General features: G+C 45.3%; 1 protein-coding gene across 1 annotated transcript; it reads left to right on the forward strand.

The window, feature by feature from the left end:
- Positions 1-7,675: 7,675 nt before the first annotated feature.
- Positions 7,676-19,415, forward strand: LOC311109627 (serine/threonine/tyrosine-interacting-like protein 2; the record flags this gene model as incomplete). The annotated part of the gene is made up of 5 exons (XM_084152566.1): positions 7,676-7,788; positions 9,910-10,028; positions 14,587-14,818; positions 15,463-15,680; positions 16,675-19,415. The coding sequence occupies 5 exons, from the start codon at positions 7,676-7,678 to the stop codon at positions 19,413-19,415; spliced, it is 3,423 nt and encodes a 1,140-aa protein (XP_084008692.1).
- Between the last annotated feature and the right edge of the window lie 487 nt (positions 19,416-19,902).

The following is a 19,902-nucleotide window of genomic DNA, read 5'->3' on the forward strand; positions in this document are numbered from 1 at the left end:
GTGTAGAGATAAACGTGTGCAGGAGTGATCTTGTATTGATATAGAAACCCTTCTATATTACATGCTAGATATGCTGTAATATCAATAGATCTAAAGGTAGAAAGTGTATTGATGGTTCTCTCTGATCCCTGTCTTTCGCTATAGGATAAAAGCATTCCTTCTGCCTCCAATTCCCAAACCACGCATCAAAGGCATCAATCCCCTGCTTCTGAAGGTAAGAACACACACACATATGCACACATATGCACACACACACACACACACACAGATGCACACACACATTCACACACACACATATGCACACACACATTCACACACACACCAGCATGGTGACTTATAACTCATCGTTCACTCAAGGTTCACTGAGTCATTTGTTTTTCTGTTCTTCTCTATCCCCTCCCCTTCCTATCTTCTCTAACCCCTCCCCTTCCTATCTTCTCTATCCCCTCCCCTTCCTATCTTCTCTAACCCCTCCCCTTCCTATCTTCTCTATCCCCTCCCCTTCCTATCTTCTCTAACCCCTCCCCTTCCTATCTTCTCTAACCCCTCCCCTTCTTATATTATCTAACCCCTCCCCTTCCTATCTTCTCTAACCCCTCCCCTTCCTATCTTCTCTAACCCCTCCCCCTCCTATCTTCTCTAATCCGTCCCCTTCCTATCTTCTCTATCCCCTCCCCTTCCTATCTTCTCTAACCCCTCCCCTTCCTATCTTCTCTAATCCGTCCCCTTCCTATCTTCTCTATCCCCTCCCCTTCCTATCTTCTCTAACCCCTCCCCTTCCTATCTTCTCTATCCCCTCCCCTTCCTATCTTCTCTATCCCCTCCCCTTCCTATCTTCTCTAACCCCTCCCCTTCCTATCTTCTCTATCCCCTCCCCTTCCTATCTTCTCTAACCCCTCCCCTTCCTATCTTCTCTAACCCCTCCCCTTCCTTTCTCTTTTTCTCCTCCCTCCTTCTCTCTCAGAAAGGGGGCTTTGATGAGATCAACCATCATTTCATCTCCTTCCATGGCTATAAGCCCCCAAGCTACAGCGAGGAGGAGGTCTGGGACTCTGTCAGCATGGACAACAACCAGTCTCTCCAGGCTCCCCCGGGGGACCTAGCAGTCCGGACGGAGGATTACGGTATGGCCATCCACAGCCAACTACTGGTCCAGACCCCCTCCAGCCATGCCCCTTACACCCCAGTCCCCACATCTTACACCCCAGTCTCCGCCCCTTACTGCCAGGCTCCAGTGGAAGCCTTCCCGACCGCGTGGGCATGGCCAACAGCAAACCCCGCCCAGCCGGAGCTTCTGGACTTCCCGGGAACCGACTACAGCATGATGGTGGACCCCACCCCCGTCCCGCCTCCGGACCAGCAGGCCCCACCCCCATCCTCCACCCAGGACTTCTACACGTGCGTGAACGTGCTGGGTGTCAACGGACAGGTGCAGCTGGTGCCCTGCCTGCCCAACCACCGGAAACACAGCCCCTACGTACAGCTGGAGGAGGAGCTAGAGGAGAAGAGCAGCCAGTTAGCTGACTACCTGGCTAAGAAGATGGAGGCAGTAGCCAATGGGAGAGCGCTGGGGGAGACAGAGGTGGAGACAGAGAGTGTGGAGCAGAGTGAAGTGGCTGTGCCTTTACTGCCTGGAACCACTGGCACACAGGGCAACAGGGTGTGACCAGTTAACACACACACACACACTAACACACACTCACACACAAACACACACAGCAACAGGAATTACTCTAGGCTCAATTGAGGATGTTAACTCATGGATGGACCTCTGAATAGACCTACTTAATATACTAACATAATGAAGTGTTCTTGTGAGTGCACCGGCCTGGGACATGACTCCTCTGTGTCTCTACCCCCCCAGTGACACTGCTGCTACTTCTGTTCACTGCTGATATGGCAGGGACAACGTTCTGAAAACAGTCTCTCTGCGGGGAATCAGAGATGCAGCATTTGACCGTTTTCTTTCAGTGCGGAGCCAAGGTTGGGATACAAGATGGATTCCTTTTAACGCAGAAAATCTGACAAGATATAAAACGGCAACTTGCAAAGTGTCTTGAACAATAACAATAGATTCTCCATAGAACTGTTGTTGTGTGGATTGAGTCACTGAAAGGTTATTATACTCCCCTGTTCCTCTGTCCAATCTTGTTAGAAAATAACGACTGCGAACTCTCTTTTTGTTGGATGTATAATGAATGACCAACCACTCTGTGAAAGATGCTTAGATTTTTTAACAATCATGTTTTAGGGCTCTGTGAACTCATTTAACTGTTAAACGAATGCAAGAATACCAGTTGTACCGTTCTGAGGCCCGGGCAGAAGTTAGCATGCATTTAGAGAACAGTGGAGCACACCAAAGATCTGAACACCCAGACCAAGAGAGCAGTAAACAAAATGTAATGCACTTCTTCAAATAGAAATGAATTTTAGAGATAAATTATTGTAATTATTAGAATGAATGAATTACAGAGAAAATACTTTAATATATAAAAAACACTAATGATGTGAAATATAATGAGGCAATGTGATGATAATAATAGTAATAATAATAATAATAATAATAACAGTAAAGTACACTTATAAAATGAACTGTCTGGGTTAAATCCATGAACTAAAATCACAGATTTAACTGCATGCTTCATACTCAGGAACTCAACCAAGCATACAGTAGGAAGTCAACCCAGCAAAGGTGCAATATACTTTTAGTCCCATGTGACGGAACAAAAATACACAAACACACAAACACTCAAAACGTATTTTCTTTCTTTTATTTTTTTGTCAGAAATGAAACTCCAGATTGCACTGTATTCAAAACAAGTGATTTTTGGTAACATCTATCATTTTCAGCCTGTAAAACAGCCCTCACTATGCACTGCTACATTAGCTACTATTAACTACATGCTGGATTTGAAAGCACTTATTTTACCAGAACATAACACATGCAGCTTTCTCAGGGGAGAAGAGGGGAGGCTAAAGAAAAGAACACTGTGATCATTGTGTCGATTTTTACATAGAAAATGAGGCAACCAGACGACTAGGGAGAAAACACATCTTCTGAAGGTGACCGATATTACAAGAAGGACAAACAATGGTTAAAACTTCTAATGTTGTGTATAGGAACAAGACGTTTTCACCACACCCACTATCTTGAGTAGATGTGTTATTCCACAGTGATTTCTTCATCATATCTTCTTGAACAAGCTTTCCTGGTGAATAGGAGGCCATGGATGCTATTTAGAAAATGTAGGCTTTTTTTATGACAAAAGTAAGACGCTCCCAGTTGCTAGGAAGATGACCTTGAAGGTATGTGGATGGCAGTCTAATATCTATAGAGGGTTTTGTACAGTAAATATATGCATTGTTTTGTGAAAGAAACATGGAGAAACAAATAATATGCATCAACTGTGAAATAAACCAGTCTCAGAGCATTTGGAATGTCGGGGTACAGTTTAATAATATCGGAAGCAGTTTATTAGCCATTTAACAAAAATGTTTGGGAATTGTCTTGGTAAAAAGCCGTCACACAGGATAACGATGAAAACACACACAGTAAGATATGATGCAACGAGTAGCTTAAATCCTTTGTACTAAATCACTGTGTTCCTATTTCACTGGCCCTATGGATGGACCTTGGGCAGTCTGTTACACTGGCCCTATGGATGGACCTTGGGCAGTCTGTTACACTGGCCCTATGGATGGACCTTGGGCAGTCTGTTACACTGGCCCTATGGATGGACCTTGGGCAGTCTGTTACACTGGCCCTATGGATGGACCTTGGTCAGTCTGTCTGTCTGTTTTACGTGTTGGTCAATTTTTAAGCTTTAAAATGACTGATGTTTTTAATGTCTCTCTCTCGCTTGGTTTGTCTCGCTCCCTCTCTCTCTCTCTATGAAGTCAGGTGGTTTCTCAGTCAGTAGTCCTGTGCAGTGCTTTTCTCTGTGTTGTCATACTGTTCTGTTCACTGTTTGACTCTGCTGTGCTGCTTCCAGTTTGTGCCTTGACTTGACTGTGTGGAACTCTCCTGTCCTTACAAGTGCTCACACACACTTGTAGACTGAAATTATATATTTTTCCTAACGAGATAGACACACACACACACACACACACACACACACACACACACACACACACACACACACACACACACACACATACATACACACACACACACACACGCACACACACACACACACACGATAACACAGACAACAGCGTTATTTGTAAAGGCTATAAAGGACATGTAGAAGCAGTCAGGTCAGATTGTTTCTGTTCTGTACATTGGATTTTGTGGGGTGGGGTCAGTTATGTTGTTTGTTTTGGAAGCAATGTCTTTCCCATGTAGTGAATAAAGCGTACTGCTGACCTGTACGTCTCGATTTCAGCCTTGTCTATTCTGCTGAACACTCTCACACACGGAAACACCACTACATCTGATCAACTCTGGCATGAATTCCATAGTAGCCAGCGTTGCACTTCAGTGAGTGTATTGAAAGCAAAAATAACCATCATCTATCACAGCTGGGATTCAAATATTTAAAGGGCGGATGCGATTCCACGTCATTATCTAATGAAAATGTCAGTGAAATGTCAACCTGTCGACAGAAAACTGTATGTGCGTAAGTATGTGTGTGTTTGTTTGTACTTGTCTCTCTGTGTGTGTGTCTCTCTCTCTGTTTGTGTGTGTGTCTCTGTCTGTGTGTGTGTGTTTGTGTCTGTGTGTGTGTGTGTCTCTGTGTGTGTATGTGTGTGTTTCTGTGTGTGTGTGTCTGTGTGTGTGTCTGTGTGTGTGTGCGTGTCTGTGTGTGTGTGTCTCTGTGTGTGTGAGTGTGTCTCTGTGTGTGTGTGTGTGTGTGTGTCTGTGTCTGTGTGTTTCTGTGTGTGTGTCTCTGTGTGTCTCTGTGTGTGTGAGTGTGTCTCTGTGTGTGTGTGTCTGTGTCTGTGTGTTTCTGTGTGTGTGTCTCTGTGTGTCTCTGTGTGTGTCCTTAGGTAAGTGTGAGAGCCTGACCCAGTGACTAGCCTGCATTCTCTCTCTATATAGATATAAATAGACCCAGACACATTGTCAGCTGGAGATAACACAGACTGCAGACCCCCTAGATAGAATGACAATCATACACACACATATATAGTACCAGTCAAAAGTTTGGACATTGTAGAATAATAGTGAAGACATCAAAACTATGAAATAACACATGGAATCATGTAGTAACCAAAAAAGTGTTAAACAAATCAAAATATATTTTATATTTGAGATTCTTCAATTAACAGGTGTGCCTTCTTAAAAGTTAATTTGTGGAATTTCTTTCCTTCTTAATGCGTTTGAGCCAATCAGTTGTGACAAGTTAGGAGGGGGTATACAGAAGTCCAAGTCCATATTATGGCAAGAACAGCTCAAATAAGCAAAGCGAAACGACAGTCCATCATTACTTTAAGAGATGAAGGTCAGTCAGTCCGGAAAATATCAAGAACTTTGAAGTTTCTTCGAATGCAGTCGCAAAAACCATCAAGCGCTATGATGAAACTGGCTCTCATGAGGACCACCACAGGAATGGAAGACCCAGAGTTACCTCTGCTGCAGAGGATAAGTTCTTTAGAGTTACCCAGCCTCAGAAATTGCAGCCCAAATAAATGCTTCACAGAGTTCAAGTCACAGACACATCTCAACATCAACTGTTCAGAGGGGACTGTGTGAATCAGGCCTTCATGGTTGAACCACTACTAAAGGACACCAATAATAAGAAGAGACCTGCTCGGGCCAAAAAACACGAGCAATCAACATTAGACCAGTGGAAATGTGTCCTTTGATTTTTGGTTCCAACCGCCGTGTCTTTGTGAGACGCGGTGTGGGTGAACAGATTATCTCAGCATGTGTAGTTCCCACCGTAAAGCATTGAGGAGGAGGTGTTATGGCGTGGAGGTGCTTTGCTGGTGACACTGTCTGTGATTTATTTAGAATTCATGGCACACTTAACCAGCATGGCTACCACAGCATTCTGCAGCGATACGCCATCCCATCTGGTTTGGGCTTAGTGGGACTATCATTTGTTTTTCAACAGGGGTTGGAGTGCTGCATCAGATGACCTTGCCTCCACAATCCCCGACCTCAACCCAATTGAGATGGTTTTGGATGAGTCAGACGGCAGAGTGAAGGAAAAGCAGCCAACAATTGCTCAGCATATGTGGGAACTCCTTCAAGACTGTTGGAAAAGCATTCCAGGTGAAGCTGGTTGAGAGAATGCCAAGAGTGTGCAAAGCTGTCATCAAGGCAAAGGGTGGCTATTTGAGGAATCTCAAATATAGAATAAATTTTGATTTGTTTAACACTTTTTTGGTTACTACATGATTTCATGTGTTATTTCATAGTTTTGATGTCTTCACTATTATTCTACAATGTAGAAAATAGTAAAAATAAAGAAAAACCCTGGAATGAGTAGGTGTGTCCAAACTTTTGACTGGTACTGTACATACACACATACACACACACACACACACACACACACACACACACACACACACACACACACACACACACACACACACACGGACAGACAATAACAAGTTTATAAGACTACCAGACGTACATCCATTGTCCATCTAAATAAACACATATTTGTGTGTGTGTGTGTAACCAATTGCTGCACCTTTGGATCTAGACTTGGCAGGACCCCATGCTTCCTCTGAGAGAAGCTGTGGTGATGTCACAGGGGTGTATGGTGTCAGGGGGAGTGTCCACAGAGGGCCAAGGGCGGGGGAGGGGGCGGCAGATAGGGTTGGGTACTCTCTTCTAAGTTTGGTTTAGGTCCTTCTCTCGGCCCCCTCCAGTCCCACAGTCCCAACGTCCCGACAAGCGAAAGGCGGACCACAGCTAAAACCAGCCCAGGTAAGAGACAACGTCTGGGGTTAGGGGTCGAGGTTAGGTACACCTTTGTGGGTGGTTACGGGACTTTACTGTGGTGTCTTCACCCTCTTATAACTGCTCTGTCACACCACTGGGCCTGAAGGCTCTGTGCAGCTGTCCTTGTTGCTAAAAATAAACACTCAGGCTGACACACACACACACACACAAGCACGACACATACATACACCCACATTCATGCTTTCAGTATAATCTCAGATGATTGCATTTTTTCAGTTGTGACTGTGAGTGACTACCTGTTGACTATCAGTAGGGCGAAGCGTGATGAAGCATAAGTACCTCATCATATTTACTGGTCTTATGTGATGAACATTTGATACAGCCCTTGTCGTCTCTCAAGTCTGTCATGATCCTCAAATGGAGGCTGTGTGTCTTAGATGTTTATGTGGCTGTGAAGAAAAATGTTAGAATGATGCACTTCTTATGAGGCAAGGGTAGCACTTTATGTTATGGTTATGGTAGAGACATTCAGATTACCTGGAACATCTTTCCGGGATCAAGTACTGTATTTTTTGAAACAGTAAGGTCTGCTTACATAACACATATAATTGTGTTTGGGAATCCTGTGAAAACACAGTAACTAACAACCATATTCTGTGTGTATTTGTGTCTGCAATAGTTTCAGGGTTTTGTCCATCAGTACATTCCCTGAATTCTAATCTGAGCTTGTTTCACCAATGAATTTCCTCTGTGAATCGACAGAGGAATTTCTGTTTCCCACATCCTTGAAGACAAGAAAGGAAGGATTGCGTTGCCATGGCGTCACCGAGCGAGGGCGATCAGACGGTGCCTGATGGAGAGAGTGAAGAGGAGGCGACTAACGTCAAATCTATTCAGTCCCACTATCTCCGCTGTCCCTCCCCCAGCAGGTAAGCATACGTGGAGACCCACTGCTTTTGTAGTTCTGTAATGGGATTTGACCCACACAGGGCTCTAATAGTGTGTGAAAGACATTTATTTTTCTTCTTCAATTCAGCTTCCAAACATAATTTGGCCAATTTGTAGAGAGTATAGCCATGTCAATAATTATAGTATTTAGAAAGTTTTTCATCAGAAGTGCTCACAAGAACTGATTACTGTCACACACTGGCTGATCAGCACTAGACCTGGGTCAAATACATATGTCAAATACGTTCACATACGTGAGGTGAGATATAATAAGCTGAGGTTTCCTACTTCAAAGGAACCAATGGAATAGTCCCAAAAGTGCCAACTCCACCCACCCTGCATGTCACTGGTCAGGCTAAATCAATCACACCTCCAGTATTTGACATTACATACATTTGCCCACCCTGGTCCCTCAGGACTGACCATAGAAATAGGATAGTAATTACAGTTGAAGTCGGAAGTTTACATACACTAGGTTGGAGTCATTAAACTTGTTTTTCAACCACTCCACAAATGTCTTGTTAACAAACTATAGTTTTGGCAAGTCGGTTAGGACATCTACTTTGTGCATGACACAAGTAATTTTTCCAACAATTGTTTACAGACAGATTATTTCACTTATAATTCACTGTATCACAATTCCAGTGGGTCAGAAGTTTACATACACTAAGTTGACTGTGCCTTTAAACAGCTCGGAAAATTCCAGAAAATGATGTCATGGCTTTAGAAGCTTCTGATAGGCTAATTGACATCATTTGAGTCAATTGGAGGTGTACCTGTGGATGTATTTCAAGGCCTACCTTCAAACTCAGTGCCTCTTTGCTTGACATCATGGGAAAATCAAAAGAAATCAGCCAAAAATTGTAGACCTCCACAAGTCTGGTTCATCCTTGGGAGCAATTTCCAAATGCCTGAAGGTACCACGTTCATCTGTACAAACAATAGTACACAAGTATAAACACCATGGGACCACGCAGCCATCATACCGCTCAGGAAGGAGACGCGTTCTGTCTCCTAGAGATGAACGTACTTTGGTGCGAAAAGTGCAAATCAATGCCAGAACAACAGCAAAGGACCTTGTGAAGATGCTGGAGGAAACAGGTACAAAATTATCTATATCCACAGTAAAACAAGTCCTATATCGATATAACCTGAAAGGCCGCTCAGCAAGGAAGAAGCCACTGCTCCAAAACCGCCATAAAAAAGCCAGACTACGGTTTGCAACTGCATATGGGGACAAAGATCGTACTTTTTGGAGAAATGTCCTCTGGTCTGATGAAACAAAAATAGAACTGTTTGGCCATAATGACCATCGTTATGTTTGGAGGGAAAAGGGGGTCACTTGCAAGCCGAAGAACACCATCTCAACCGTGAAGCACGGGGGTGGCAGCATCATGCTGTGGGGGTGCTTTGCTGCAGGAGGAACTGGTGCACTTCACAAAATAGATGGCATCATGAGGAAGGAAAATTATGTGGATATATTGAAGCAACATCTCAAGACATCAGTCAGGAAGTTAAAGCGTGGTCGCAAATGGGTCTTCCAAATGGACAATGACCCCAAACATACTTCCAAAGTTGTGGCAAAATGGCTTAAGGACAACAAAGTCAAGGTATTGGAGTGGCCATCACAAAACCCTGACCTCAATCCTATAGAAAATGTGTGGGCAGAACTGAAAAAGCATGTGCGAGCAAGGAGGCCTTCAAACCTGACTCAGTTACACCAACTCTGTCAGGAGGAATGGGCCAAAATTCACCCAACTTATTGTGGGAAGCTTGTGGAAGGCTACCCGAAACGTTTGACCCAAGTTAAACAATTTAAAGGCAATGCAACCAAATAATAATTGAGTATATGTAAACTTCTGACCCACTGGGAATGTGATGAAAGAAATAAAAGCTTAAATAAATTATTCTCTACTATTATTCTGACATTTCACATTCTTAAAATCAAGTGGTGATCCTAACTGACCTAAGACAGGGAATTTTTACTAGGATTAAATGTCAGGAATTGTGAAAAACTGATTTTAAATGTATTTGGCTAAGGTGTATGTAAACTTCCGACTTCAACTGTATATGGTTATGACTATGTCTCTACACCTTTGCAGTTTCTCCATGATCTCGGAGTCCAGATTCTCCATGATATCAGGGTCGGATGCCGAGAGCATCTATATGGAGCCCATTCACCTGTCCTCAGCCATAGCTGCCAAACAAATCATCAACGAGGGTGAGACACAGATTCATTCCACCAACCACACATAACTCACATGCTGTTTTTGTGGCTTGGTGAGTGGATCTGAAAATTATGATTTAAAACATCTAAATGAAAGCTTTCAGATGGGCAAAATACAATGTTTTAAATGCCGTTCACCTAGAGAAGCATGGCTGTCGACAAAGCGAGAGCTTGGGACTATAAGGTTCTATCTGCAAAAAGAGGATTCTGAGATAATTGGCTTTCAAGTTCCGAACCCTCATTGGTTTGAATGGTGTCAGCAGTTTTATCTTGTATTCTTTTGAACTCAACAACATGAATGTAGGTATTTAGACTACTGTATAGGTAGAGCACATTGAACAGAACAAGGCTATGTCAGAAAATGCAGATAGAACCTTATAGTCCCAAGCTCTCAAAGGTTAAAGAAACTTGAAGGGTGGAACCACAAAGAAAGCCGGGGAAAAACAGCCACCAGTAGTCATGTTTGCTAGTTTACCTTATTCAGAGAGCATCTTGTTTACTTCCTACCTCCAGAGCTACAGTGAGGGGAAAAAAGTATTTGATCCCCTGCTGATTTTGTACGTTTGCCCACTGACAAAGACATGATCAGTCTATAATTTTAATGGTAGGTTTATTTGAACAGTGAGAGACTGAATAACAACAAAAAAATCCAGAAAAACGCATGTCAAAAATGTTATAAATTGATTTGCATTTTAATGAGGGAAATAAGTATTTGACCCCTCTGCAAAACATGAATTAGTACTTGGTGGCAAAACCCTTGTTGGCAATCACAGAGGTCAGACGTTTCTTGTAGTTGGCCATCAGGTTTTCACACATCTCAGGAGGGATTTTGTCCCACTCCTCTTTGCAGATCTTCTCCAAGTCATTAAGGTTTCAAGCCTGACGTTTGGCAACTCGAACCTTCAGCTCCCTCCACAGATTTTCTATGGGACTAAGGTCTGGAGACTGGCTAGGCAACTCCAGGACCTTAATGTGCTTCTTCTTGAGCCACTCCTTTGTTGCCTTGGCCGTGGGTTTTGGGTAATTGTCATGCTGGAATACCCATCCACGACCCATTTTCAATGCCCTGGCTGAGGAAAGGAGGTTCTCACCCAAGATTTGACAGTACATGGCGCCGTCCATTGTCCCTTTGATGCGGTGAAGTTGTCCTGTCCCCTTAGCAGAAAAACACACCCAAAGCATAATGTTTCCACCTCCATGTTTGACGGTGGGGATGGTGTTCTTGGGGTCATAGGCAGCATTCCTCCTCCTCCAAACACGGTGAGTTGAGTTGATGCCAAAGAGCTCCCTTTTGGTCTCATCTGACCACAACACTTTCACACATTTCTCCTCTGAATCATTCAGATGTTCATTGGCAAACTTCAGACTGGCCTGTATATGTGCTTTCTTGATTAGGGGGACCTTGCGGGCGCTGCAGGATTTCAGTCCTTCACGGCGTAGTGTGTTACCAATTGTTTTCTTGGTGACTATGGTCCCAGCTGCCTTGAGATCATTGACAAGATCCTCCTGTGTAGTTCTGGGCTGATTCCTCACCGTTCTCATGATCATTGTAACTCCACGAGGTGAGATCTTGCATGGAGCCCCAGGCCGAGGGCGATTGACAGTTCTTTTGTGTTTCTTCCATTTGCGAATAATCGCACAAACTGTTGTCACCTTCTCACCAAGCTGATTGGCGATGGTCTTGTAGCCCATTCCAGCCTTGTGTAGGTCTACAATCTTGTCCTTGACATCCTTGGAGAGCTCTTTGGTCTTGGCCATGGTGGAGAGTTTGGAATCTGATTGATTGATTGCTTCTGTGGACAGGTGTCTTTTATACAGGTAACAAACTGAGATTAGGAGCACACTCTTAAAGGGAGTGCTCCTAATCTCAGCTTGTTACCTGTATAAAAGACACTTGTGAGCCAGAAATCTTTCTGATTGAGAGGGGTCAAATACTTATTTCCCTCATTAAAATGCAAATCAATTTATAACATTTTTGACATGTGTTTTTCTGGATTTTTGTTGTTGTTATTCTGTCTCTCACTGTTGAAATAAACCTACCATTAAAATTATAGACTGATCATTTCTTTGTCAGTGGGCGAACGTACAAAATCAGCAGGGGATCAAATACTTTTTCCCTCACTGTACTGTATGTTAGGCACATTGTGAGTGCTTGGCTCCAGTATATATTGTATTTGTCCCATAGAGATAAAGCAATTTAGCTGTGTGGTTTTTCCTCTTAAAATTCAATTCAATAGAACTTTATTGTCCCCCGAAGGCCAATTTGGTTGCATTGCATTACACACAATGGGCCATTCTGTCTCGGACAAAACTACTTCTCTTTGGCCTGACAAAGCTACTTACATTACATACAAGGGTTAATTGTATTTAGCTTAAAAAGGAGTTCAATAATCAATCCTAGACACTCCAGAGAGACCTTGAATACATACAGCGTGCACTGCAATGCTCTATTATACTGTAGTTAGAGTAGCCTTCTCTATCTGTTACCTGAGAATACAATGTGTTCATTATGGCAATATCCAGCTAGAGACATCAAAGACATTATCCATAGCTAGACTGTCTGATTGGGGTAATGCGTTCGCCCACACAACACAATTATGCTCCTAGCTAACTCTGAATAGATTCCTTTACTTTCTAACAGTGTGTCCCTGTAGCAGCTGTCTATCCTTGACGGATGCTGTCCGTTATGTGACATACTTCTGGTATGGTTTGTAAAGACTGACACAGAGGGTGGTGATTTTTGCAGCACAAAGTTATTTCCTTCAATCTAGCCACTGTGTCTGTAGTCTAATTACACGTTTACAGTGGGGAAAAAAAGTATTTAGTCAGCCACCAATTGTGCAGGTTCTCCCACTTAAAAAGATGAGAGAGGCCTGTAATTTTCACCATAGGTACACGTCAACTATGACAGACAAAATGAGAAAAAAAAATCCAGAAAATCACATTGTAGGATTTTTAATGAATTTATTTGCAAATTATGGTGGAAAATAAGTATTTGGTCAATAACAAAAGTTTCTCAATACTTTGTTATATACCCTTTGTTGGCAATGACACAGGTCAAACGTTTTCTGTAAGTCTTCACAAGGTTTTCACACACTGTTGCTGGTATTTTGGCCCATTCCTCCATGCAGATCTCCTCTAGAGCAGTGATGTTTTGAGGCTGTCGCTGGGCAACACAGACTTTTAACTCCCTCCAAAGATTTTCTATGTGGTTGAGATCTGGAGAATGGCTAGGCCACTCCAGGACCTTGAAATACTTATTACGAAGCCATTCCTTCGTTGCCCGGGCGGTGTGTTTGGGATCATTGTCATGCTGAAAGACCCAGCCACGTTTCATCTTCAATGCCCTTGCTGATGGAAGGAGGTTTTCACTCAAAATCTCACGATACATGGCCCCATTCATTCTTTCCTTTACACGGATCAGTCGTCCTGGTCCCTTTGCAGAAAAACAGCCCCAAAGCATGATGTTTCCACCCCCATGCTTCACAGTAGGCATGGTGTTCTTTGGATGCAACTCAGCATTCTTTGTCCTCCAAACACGACGAGTTGAGTTTTTACCAAAAAGTTCTATTTTGGTTTCATCTGACCATATGACATTCTCCCAATCCTCTTCTGGATCATCCAAATGCACTCTAGCAAACTTCAGACGGGCCTGGACATGTACTGACTTAAGCAGGGGGACACGTCTGACACTGCAGGATTTGAGTCCCTGACGGCGTAGTGTGTTACTGATGGTAGGCTTTGTTACTTTGGTCCCAGCTCTCTGCAGGTCATTCACTAGGTCCCCCTGTGTGGTTCTGGGATTTTTGCTCACCGTTCTTGTGATCATTTTGACCCCACGGGGTGAGATCTTGCGTGGAGCCCCAGATCGAGGGAGATTATCAGTGGTCTTGTATGTCTTCCATTTCCTAATAATTGCTCCCACAGTTGATTTCTTAAAACCAAGCTGCTTACCTATTGCAGATTCAGTCTTCCCAGCCTGGTGCAGGTCTACAATTTTGTTTCTGGTGTCCGTTGACAGCTCTTTGGTCTTGACTATAGTGGAGTTTGGAGTGTGACTGTTTGAGGTTGTGGACAGGTATCTTTTATACTGATAACAAGTTCAAACAGGTGCCATTAATACAGGTAACGAGTGGAGGACAGAGGAGCCTCTTAAAGAAGAAGTTACAGGTCTGTGAGAGCGAGAAATCTTGCTTGTTTGTAGGTGACCAAATACTTATTTTCCACCATAATTTGCAAATAAATTCATAAAAAATCCTACAATGTGATTTTCTGGATTTTTTTTTCTCAATTTGTCTGTCATAGTTGACGTGTACCTATGATGAAAATTACAGGCCTCTCTCATCTTTTTAAGTGGGAGAACTTGCACAATTGCTGGCTGACTAAATACTTTTTTTCCCCACTGTAAATACGATGAATTATGTAATATTGTGGATTAGGCAGTAGGGTGTGTGTGTGTGTGTGTGTGTGTGTGCGTGCGAGTACAGTAATACAATATGAATATGTGTATCTGAATAGTCTCCCTCTCTGGCCTGCTCTTTCCTTTCCTCAGAGCTCCCACAACGGGGTATCACGGCAGAGAGTACCCCAGACAGTATGCTGGAGACAGCGGAACAGCTGATGGTGGAGGACCTGTACAACCGGGTGAAGGACATGATCGACGACCGCAGCCCCTATAACACCCCCTGTGTGATGGACATCCAGCGGGCCATGGTACAGGACCGCCTGGAGGCCCCCAACAACCCCGTGGACGAGGTGTGGAACAACATATTCATCGCTGAGAAGTGAGTCACTCACAGTGCTGTGGAAGTCACTGTATGCAATACATATCCCCCACCCCCACACACACACACATGCTCTGCCCTTCAACTTACAGTATTATATGCATAGCTCATGGAACATCATGCCAGCTAGATTTAACCCCACCTCACTTTCACCATAGACTACTTCACTGAGTGTCGATAGATTGACATATAGATAGCTGTTTACCTCCTATGGTATAATTAAGCAATAAGGCCTGAGGGGGTGTGGTATATGGCCAATTTACCACGGCTAAGGGCTGTTCTTATGCACGACGCAGAGTGCCTGGATACAGCCGTTAGCCGTGGTATATTGGCCATATACCACAAACCCCAGAGGTGCCTTATTGCTATTATAAACTGGTTACCAAAGTAATTAGAGCAGTAAAAATAAATGTTTTGTCATACCCGTGGTGTAAGGTATGATATACCACGGATGTCAGCCAATCAGCATTCAGGGCTCGAACCACACAGTTTATAATATTTTGTAAAAGAGGCCTGTGTATTGCAGTCTGTTTTGGGTCAGTGTACATGTCATGGCTACTCCATGTCCTTACGAGCCATTTCATAACCGTGACTATATGACCACAACAACAACAGCGTTGGTTGTTCCTTCCTCTGTTTTGCAGATCTGTGGCTGTCAATAAAGCTCGTCTGAAGCGCATGGGCATCACCCACATCTTGAACGCTGCCCACGGCACCGGGGTCTACACCGGGGAGGCCTTCTACGCTGGCATGAACATCGGCTACATGGGTATCGAGGTAGATGACTTTGCAGAGTCTGACATCTCCCCTCACTTCAGAACCTGCGCTGAGTTCCTGGATGAGGCCCTGTTGACACACAAGGGTGAGTCAGTGTTCCTTTGTGTGTTCTTATCGGTGGATCAAGGCCCAATCCTAAATGGACCTGCCCTAGACCCCATGCCCTATGCATTTGTAGATGTACCAGGATTTGATTGATGAAAGTAATATGGTGAAACTTCCACCAAGCCTATCAGACAGCAAGGGAGAGCTATTACCAGGATATTAAATGCATACGATATGAACGTCTTCTTGTGTGATCTCATGTTTTTCTCCCATTTCCATTGACGTTGAGTCTGGGCTGACCTGGACGTAGTAGAACCAATGTCTGGATTGTTTGCTTTGGTCTTAGCAGGACCCAGTGATGATGAGGCTTGGAATTCCATTTCTAGACCAATCCAGACTGCTTGGAGTTCCATCTAGATTCTAGACTAATCCATAGACTACTCCTAATTACTCACTCATCATAACCAGGGGTGGCTGTCAGTCTTATTTTAGGGAGGTCACTCAGAGCCAATAGACAGGGATAGCCTAGCTATATCTGGTATCTGTTTAGGCGGGTGAATCATCTTCTAAAGCTTTTCTAATTAAACCCCAAATAGATTAGATCCACTGACCTCTTCTGAGTTAATTAAACACACACATAGCTGTTAAGAATCATGTTAAATGTCAGGCAGTAGTGACTAGTAATCATGTCATTGGTTTGGGTCTGCGTGGGTCTCACAGTCCTTTCCGCTACAGGGAGGGAGTAGGCAGCGTATCACATTTCAAACCTGGCACCTTGGGGGTTATCGTCTCATGGGTTATGATGTCAGAGTTTATAACTGGGGGGTTTACAGTGCTTAGGAGTGACACCGTCACAACTGGAAGGGAATACAGCCCTCTGCTGGTGATAGAGTGTCATTGCAGAGCAGACATCATGCTGGCTCATCCCTTATGTTGCAAATGTATCTTTAATTAACTTTATATAAACCCTGAAAAATAGTTATTTCTTATGTCAAGGGAAACCAATGGAAGTGTGTTTTTGTCTTCTCCTGCAGGCAAGGTCCTAGTGTCCTCCATGATGGGCGAGAGCCGCTCCGCTGTGCTGGTGGCCGCCTACCTCATGATTTTCCAACACATGACCATCATGGAGGCACTGACTGCCCTGAGGAAGAAGCGGCCCATCAACCCCAACGAGGGCTTCCTGAAGCAGCTGCGTCAGTTCAACGAGACGCTACTAGAGGAGCGTGACGACGACGACGACACCCTCAGCCAGTGCTCCGTCATCGACGCCCACGCCCGCGCCCACCTGTTCGACGACGAGGAGAGCATGATAGGTGTGAAGGCCCAACCTATCATGATGGAGGAGGAGGAGGACAGCCAAAGCGTGATGAGTAGCGTGGCCTCGTCCGCCGCAGCCGCCGCCCTTAGGGCCGGTGTTTTCAGAGGGCAACAGACTGGGCTGGAACAGGCAGAGACGACGGAGGACCTTGTCCTGCCTGGAAAAGACGGTGGCGACGGTGGCGACGGTGGGGATGAAGACAGCATGAGCATGATCCGCGAGTGGCAGAGGAGGAACGAGAAGTACCAGAGCGAGGAGTGGTGGGAGCAACAGCTGATGAGCGAGGCTGGGGACGAGGAGTCTCTCCTGGGGGGCATGCGGGGTCCTGGGGCACCAGGGGACGAGGACCTGGAGAGCGTGACCAGCGAGGACGTCCAGGCCATGAAGGAGCGCCTGAAGCGGCGCCCGCGGCGCGCCCCCTCAGACTCAGTGTCCACGGCCAGCTGCAGCAGCTACTCTGACCTGTGGAAGCAGCGTCTGAAGGAGATTGAGGAGCAGGCGGCGGCACGCTACCGCAAGAAGGACGATGACAACGACAGTGAGAGCACGGCGACGGAGGGGACAGAAAAGAAGAAGAAGACAATCGAGGACGACGTGGAGAGCGTGCTCTCGGACACCAGCTCCATGTACAACTTCTGCAAGAGGAACAAGGAGAACCTAACTCCCCTGGAGCGCTGGAGGGTGAAGAGGATCCAGTTTGGCTGGAATAAGAACGATGAAGGGAGGGAGGGGGAGAAAAGAGCCGAGGGTGCAGGGGGCAGTGGGGAGCAGGGAGAGGGCGATGCTGAGGCCCGCACCCTGGCACTGGCGGACGTCAACCTCACAGCCTACCAGACCTGGAAAATGAAGCAGGCGAAGCGGCTTGGAGAGGACAACAAGGCAACAAAAGATGACATTGTGGAGATGAGCCGCGGCGAGGACTCGGCCACAGCCAAGAGGAAACAGAGGCGGGAGGAGCTCCTGGAGCGCTCGCGGAAGACGCTGGAGGAGAGTCAGTCCATGTGTGGCTGGGAGACGGAGAGCTCCATGAGCGGAAGCACCCTTCCGCTCTCTGCCTTCTTCGCCCAGCCCGGCAGCTCGCAAGCTGGAAGCATTGCCAATGATGACAACATGTCCATGTTGAGTGGTAGGTCTTCTGTATCCCAAGCCCACAGCACCAGATCCCAGGCCTCCATGGGCCCAGGAATTCCCCAGGGCATTCCCCAAGTCCCCATGATCCCTGTGCCCACAATGCAGGGACCTGGTGGGGAGCCCATGGTCGACCTGTCCAGCATTCAGAACTGGATCGCCAATGTAGTGTCCGAGACCCTCATCCAGAAGGAGCGTGAGATGAGCCTCCCCCCGTCCCAGGCTGGATCGGTGCTCAGTTTTGGTGGGGCATCCAGCGTGGTGGGGCCAGCAAGACGTGGCCTGGACGATGACAAGGCTTCTATGCTGAGTGGAGCGTCCTATTCGAGCTCGCTGGACCATCACGGTGTCGGTGCTGACAGGGCCAAGTCTGTGCTCTCCGGTAGAAGTACTGCTTCTTCTACCAGTAACCTCTCCAGCGTCTCCAGTCTGGGCTCCCGCAGGAGCAAGATCACCACCACCAGCGTGCCCCTCTACAGCCTCTTCGCGGACCAGGTCAACCTCCAGAAGCTGGACTCCATGGACAAGCAGATGCAGTCGGAGATGAGGGACAAGATGGCCTCCTACGGGGTGAAGAAGATCGCCGAAGATAATAAGCGCAGCACACTCTACAAGAAGAAGAAGCCCAAGGACGAGGGTGAAGAGGAGGAAGAGAAGGAGGATGACTATTTAACAGTAAAGACGTCTTTCCCACCTGCCACAGAGAAAAAGAAAGCACCTACGCGAAGCTATGGCCTCTCGGGCTGCCTAAATCTTTCCACCGCTCTGGAGAAAGAAAAGAACACCAGCGTTGACGAATGGCTAACCAACGTCATGCCTCCTTCGAGGAAACCAGCATCCTATAGTGCAGAAGACGAGGCTGATCCAGGGCCATCTGCCTCTGAGTATAACTTCGGAGGCCGGAGGGACTCGTTTGAGGAGGCAGAAGAGGAGGAGTATGAAGTCGCATCCAGATATCGCTCCAGATTCCAGGCAGACACAGAGTCACGTGTACTTGGCGAATTCTCTTCCAACGGCATGGATTCCAGCAGCTACAGGGCTAGAAGATCCTACGCAACCACTGAGGAAGAGGAGGAAGAAGAGGAGAGTTATACATCAAAGAGGAAGTTCACTCATCATTCACAATATGAGAGTGGAGGGGAGACAGAGGGGAGGATAGGAAGGAAGGAGGAAAAGGAGGAGGAAGAAGATGTCGACAGTTTCCTCAGCCAGCTTAGGCAGAGGTCTCGGGCTCGGGCTGAGGCAGAAATGCAGGATGATGATGTCGTAGCCGCTTGGAGGGCACAACAACAATCAAAGTCAAATGGTTACAAAAGCAGTGACTCTTAACCAATCAAAGACAGTCTCACACTTACAGTATGAAAGAAACTCAATCCAATATTAAATATGGACAAATCAATGTTTCTTCAGATAATAAGATAAAATTGCACACTTGCTACACATGCTGCCACTAGTAAATGTGGATTTCTTAGAACATCGCTTGTGATCTTTTTATTCTCAGAAGTGGGGAGGCATGAATAATTCTATAGGTAGTTGTTCTAGATCATTCTGACATGTAAATACTAATATAAATCAAATATCTAAGCTTTAGAATAATAGAAAAGGGAAAATGTGCACTTCGCTTTCTAAACTCAAACGAGTTTATTTCTCATAGTCAATTTTATAATCAAATGCAGACAAAATATTCATATTCAAAATATTTAAAATTGCCTCCCTGCATTGCTTGTGCATTTCAAGTACAGTAACACACACAATGTTTGCTGTTTGATGAATTGATTGTAAAATGCAACAACTAACCTACAAAACAATATAAACT

The sequence above is a fragment of the Coregonus lavaretus genome (assembly GCF_964263955.1).
Source record: "Coregonus lavaretus genome assembly, chromosome: 35".
NCBI lineage: Eukaryota > Metazoa > Chordata > Actinopteri > Salmoniformes > Salmonidae > Coregonus > Coregonus lavaretus.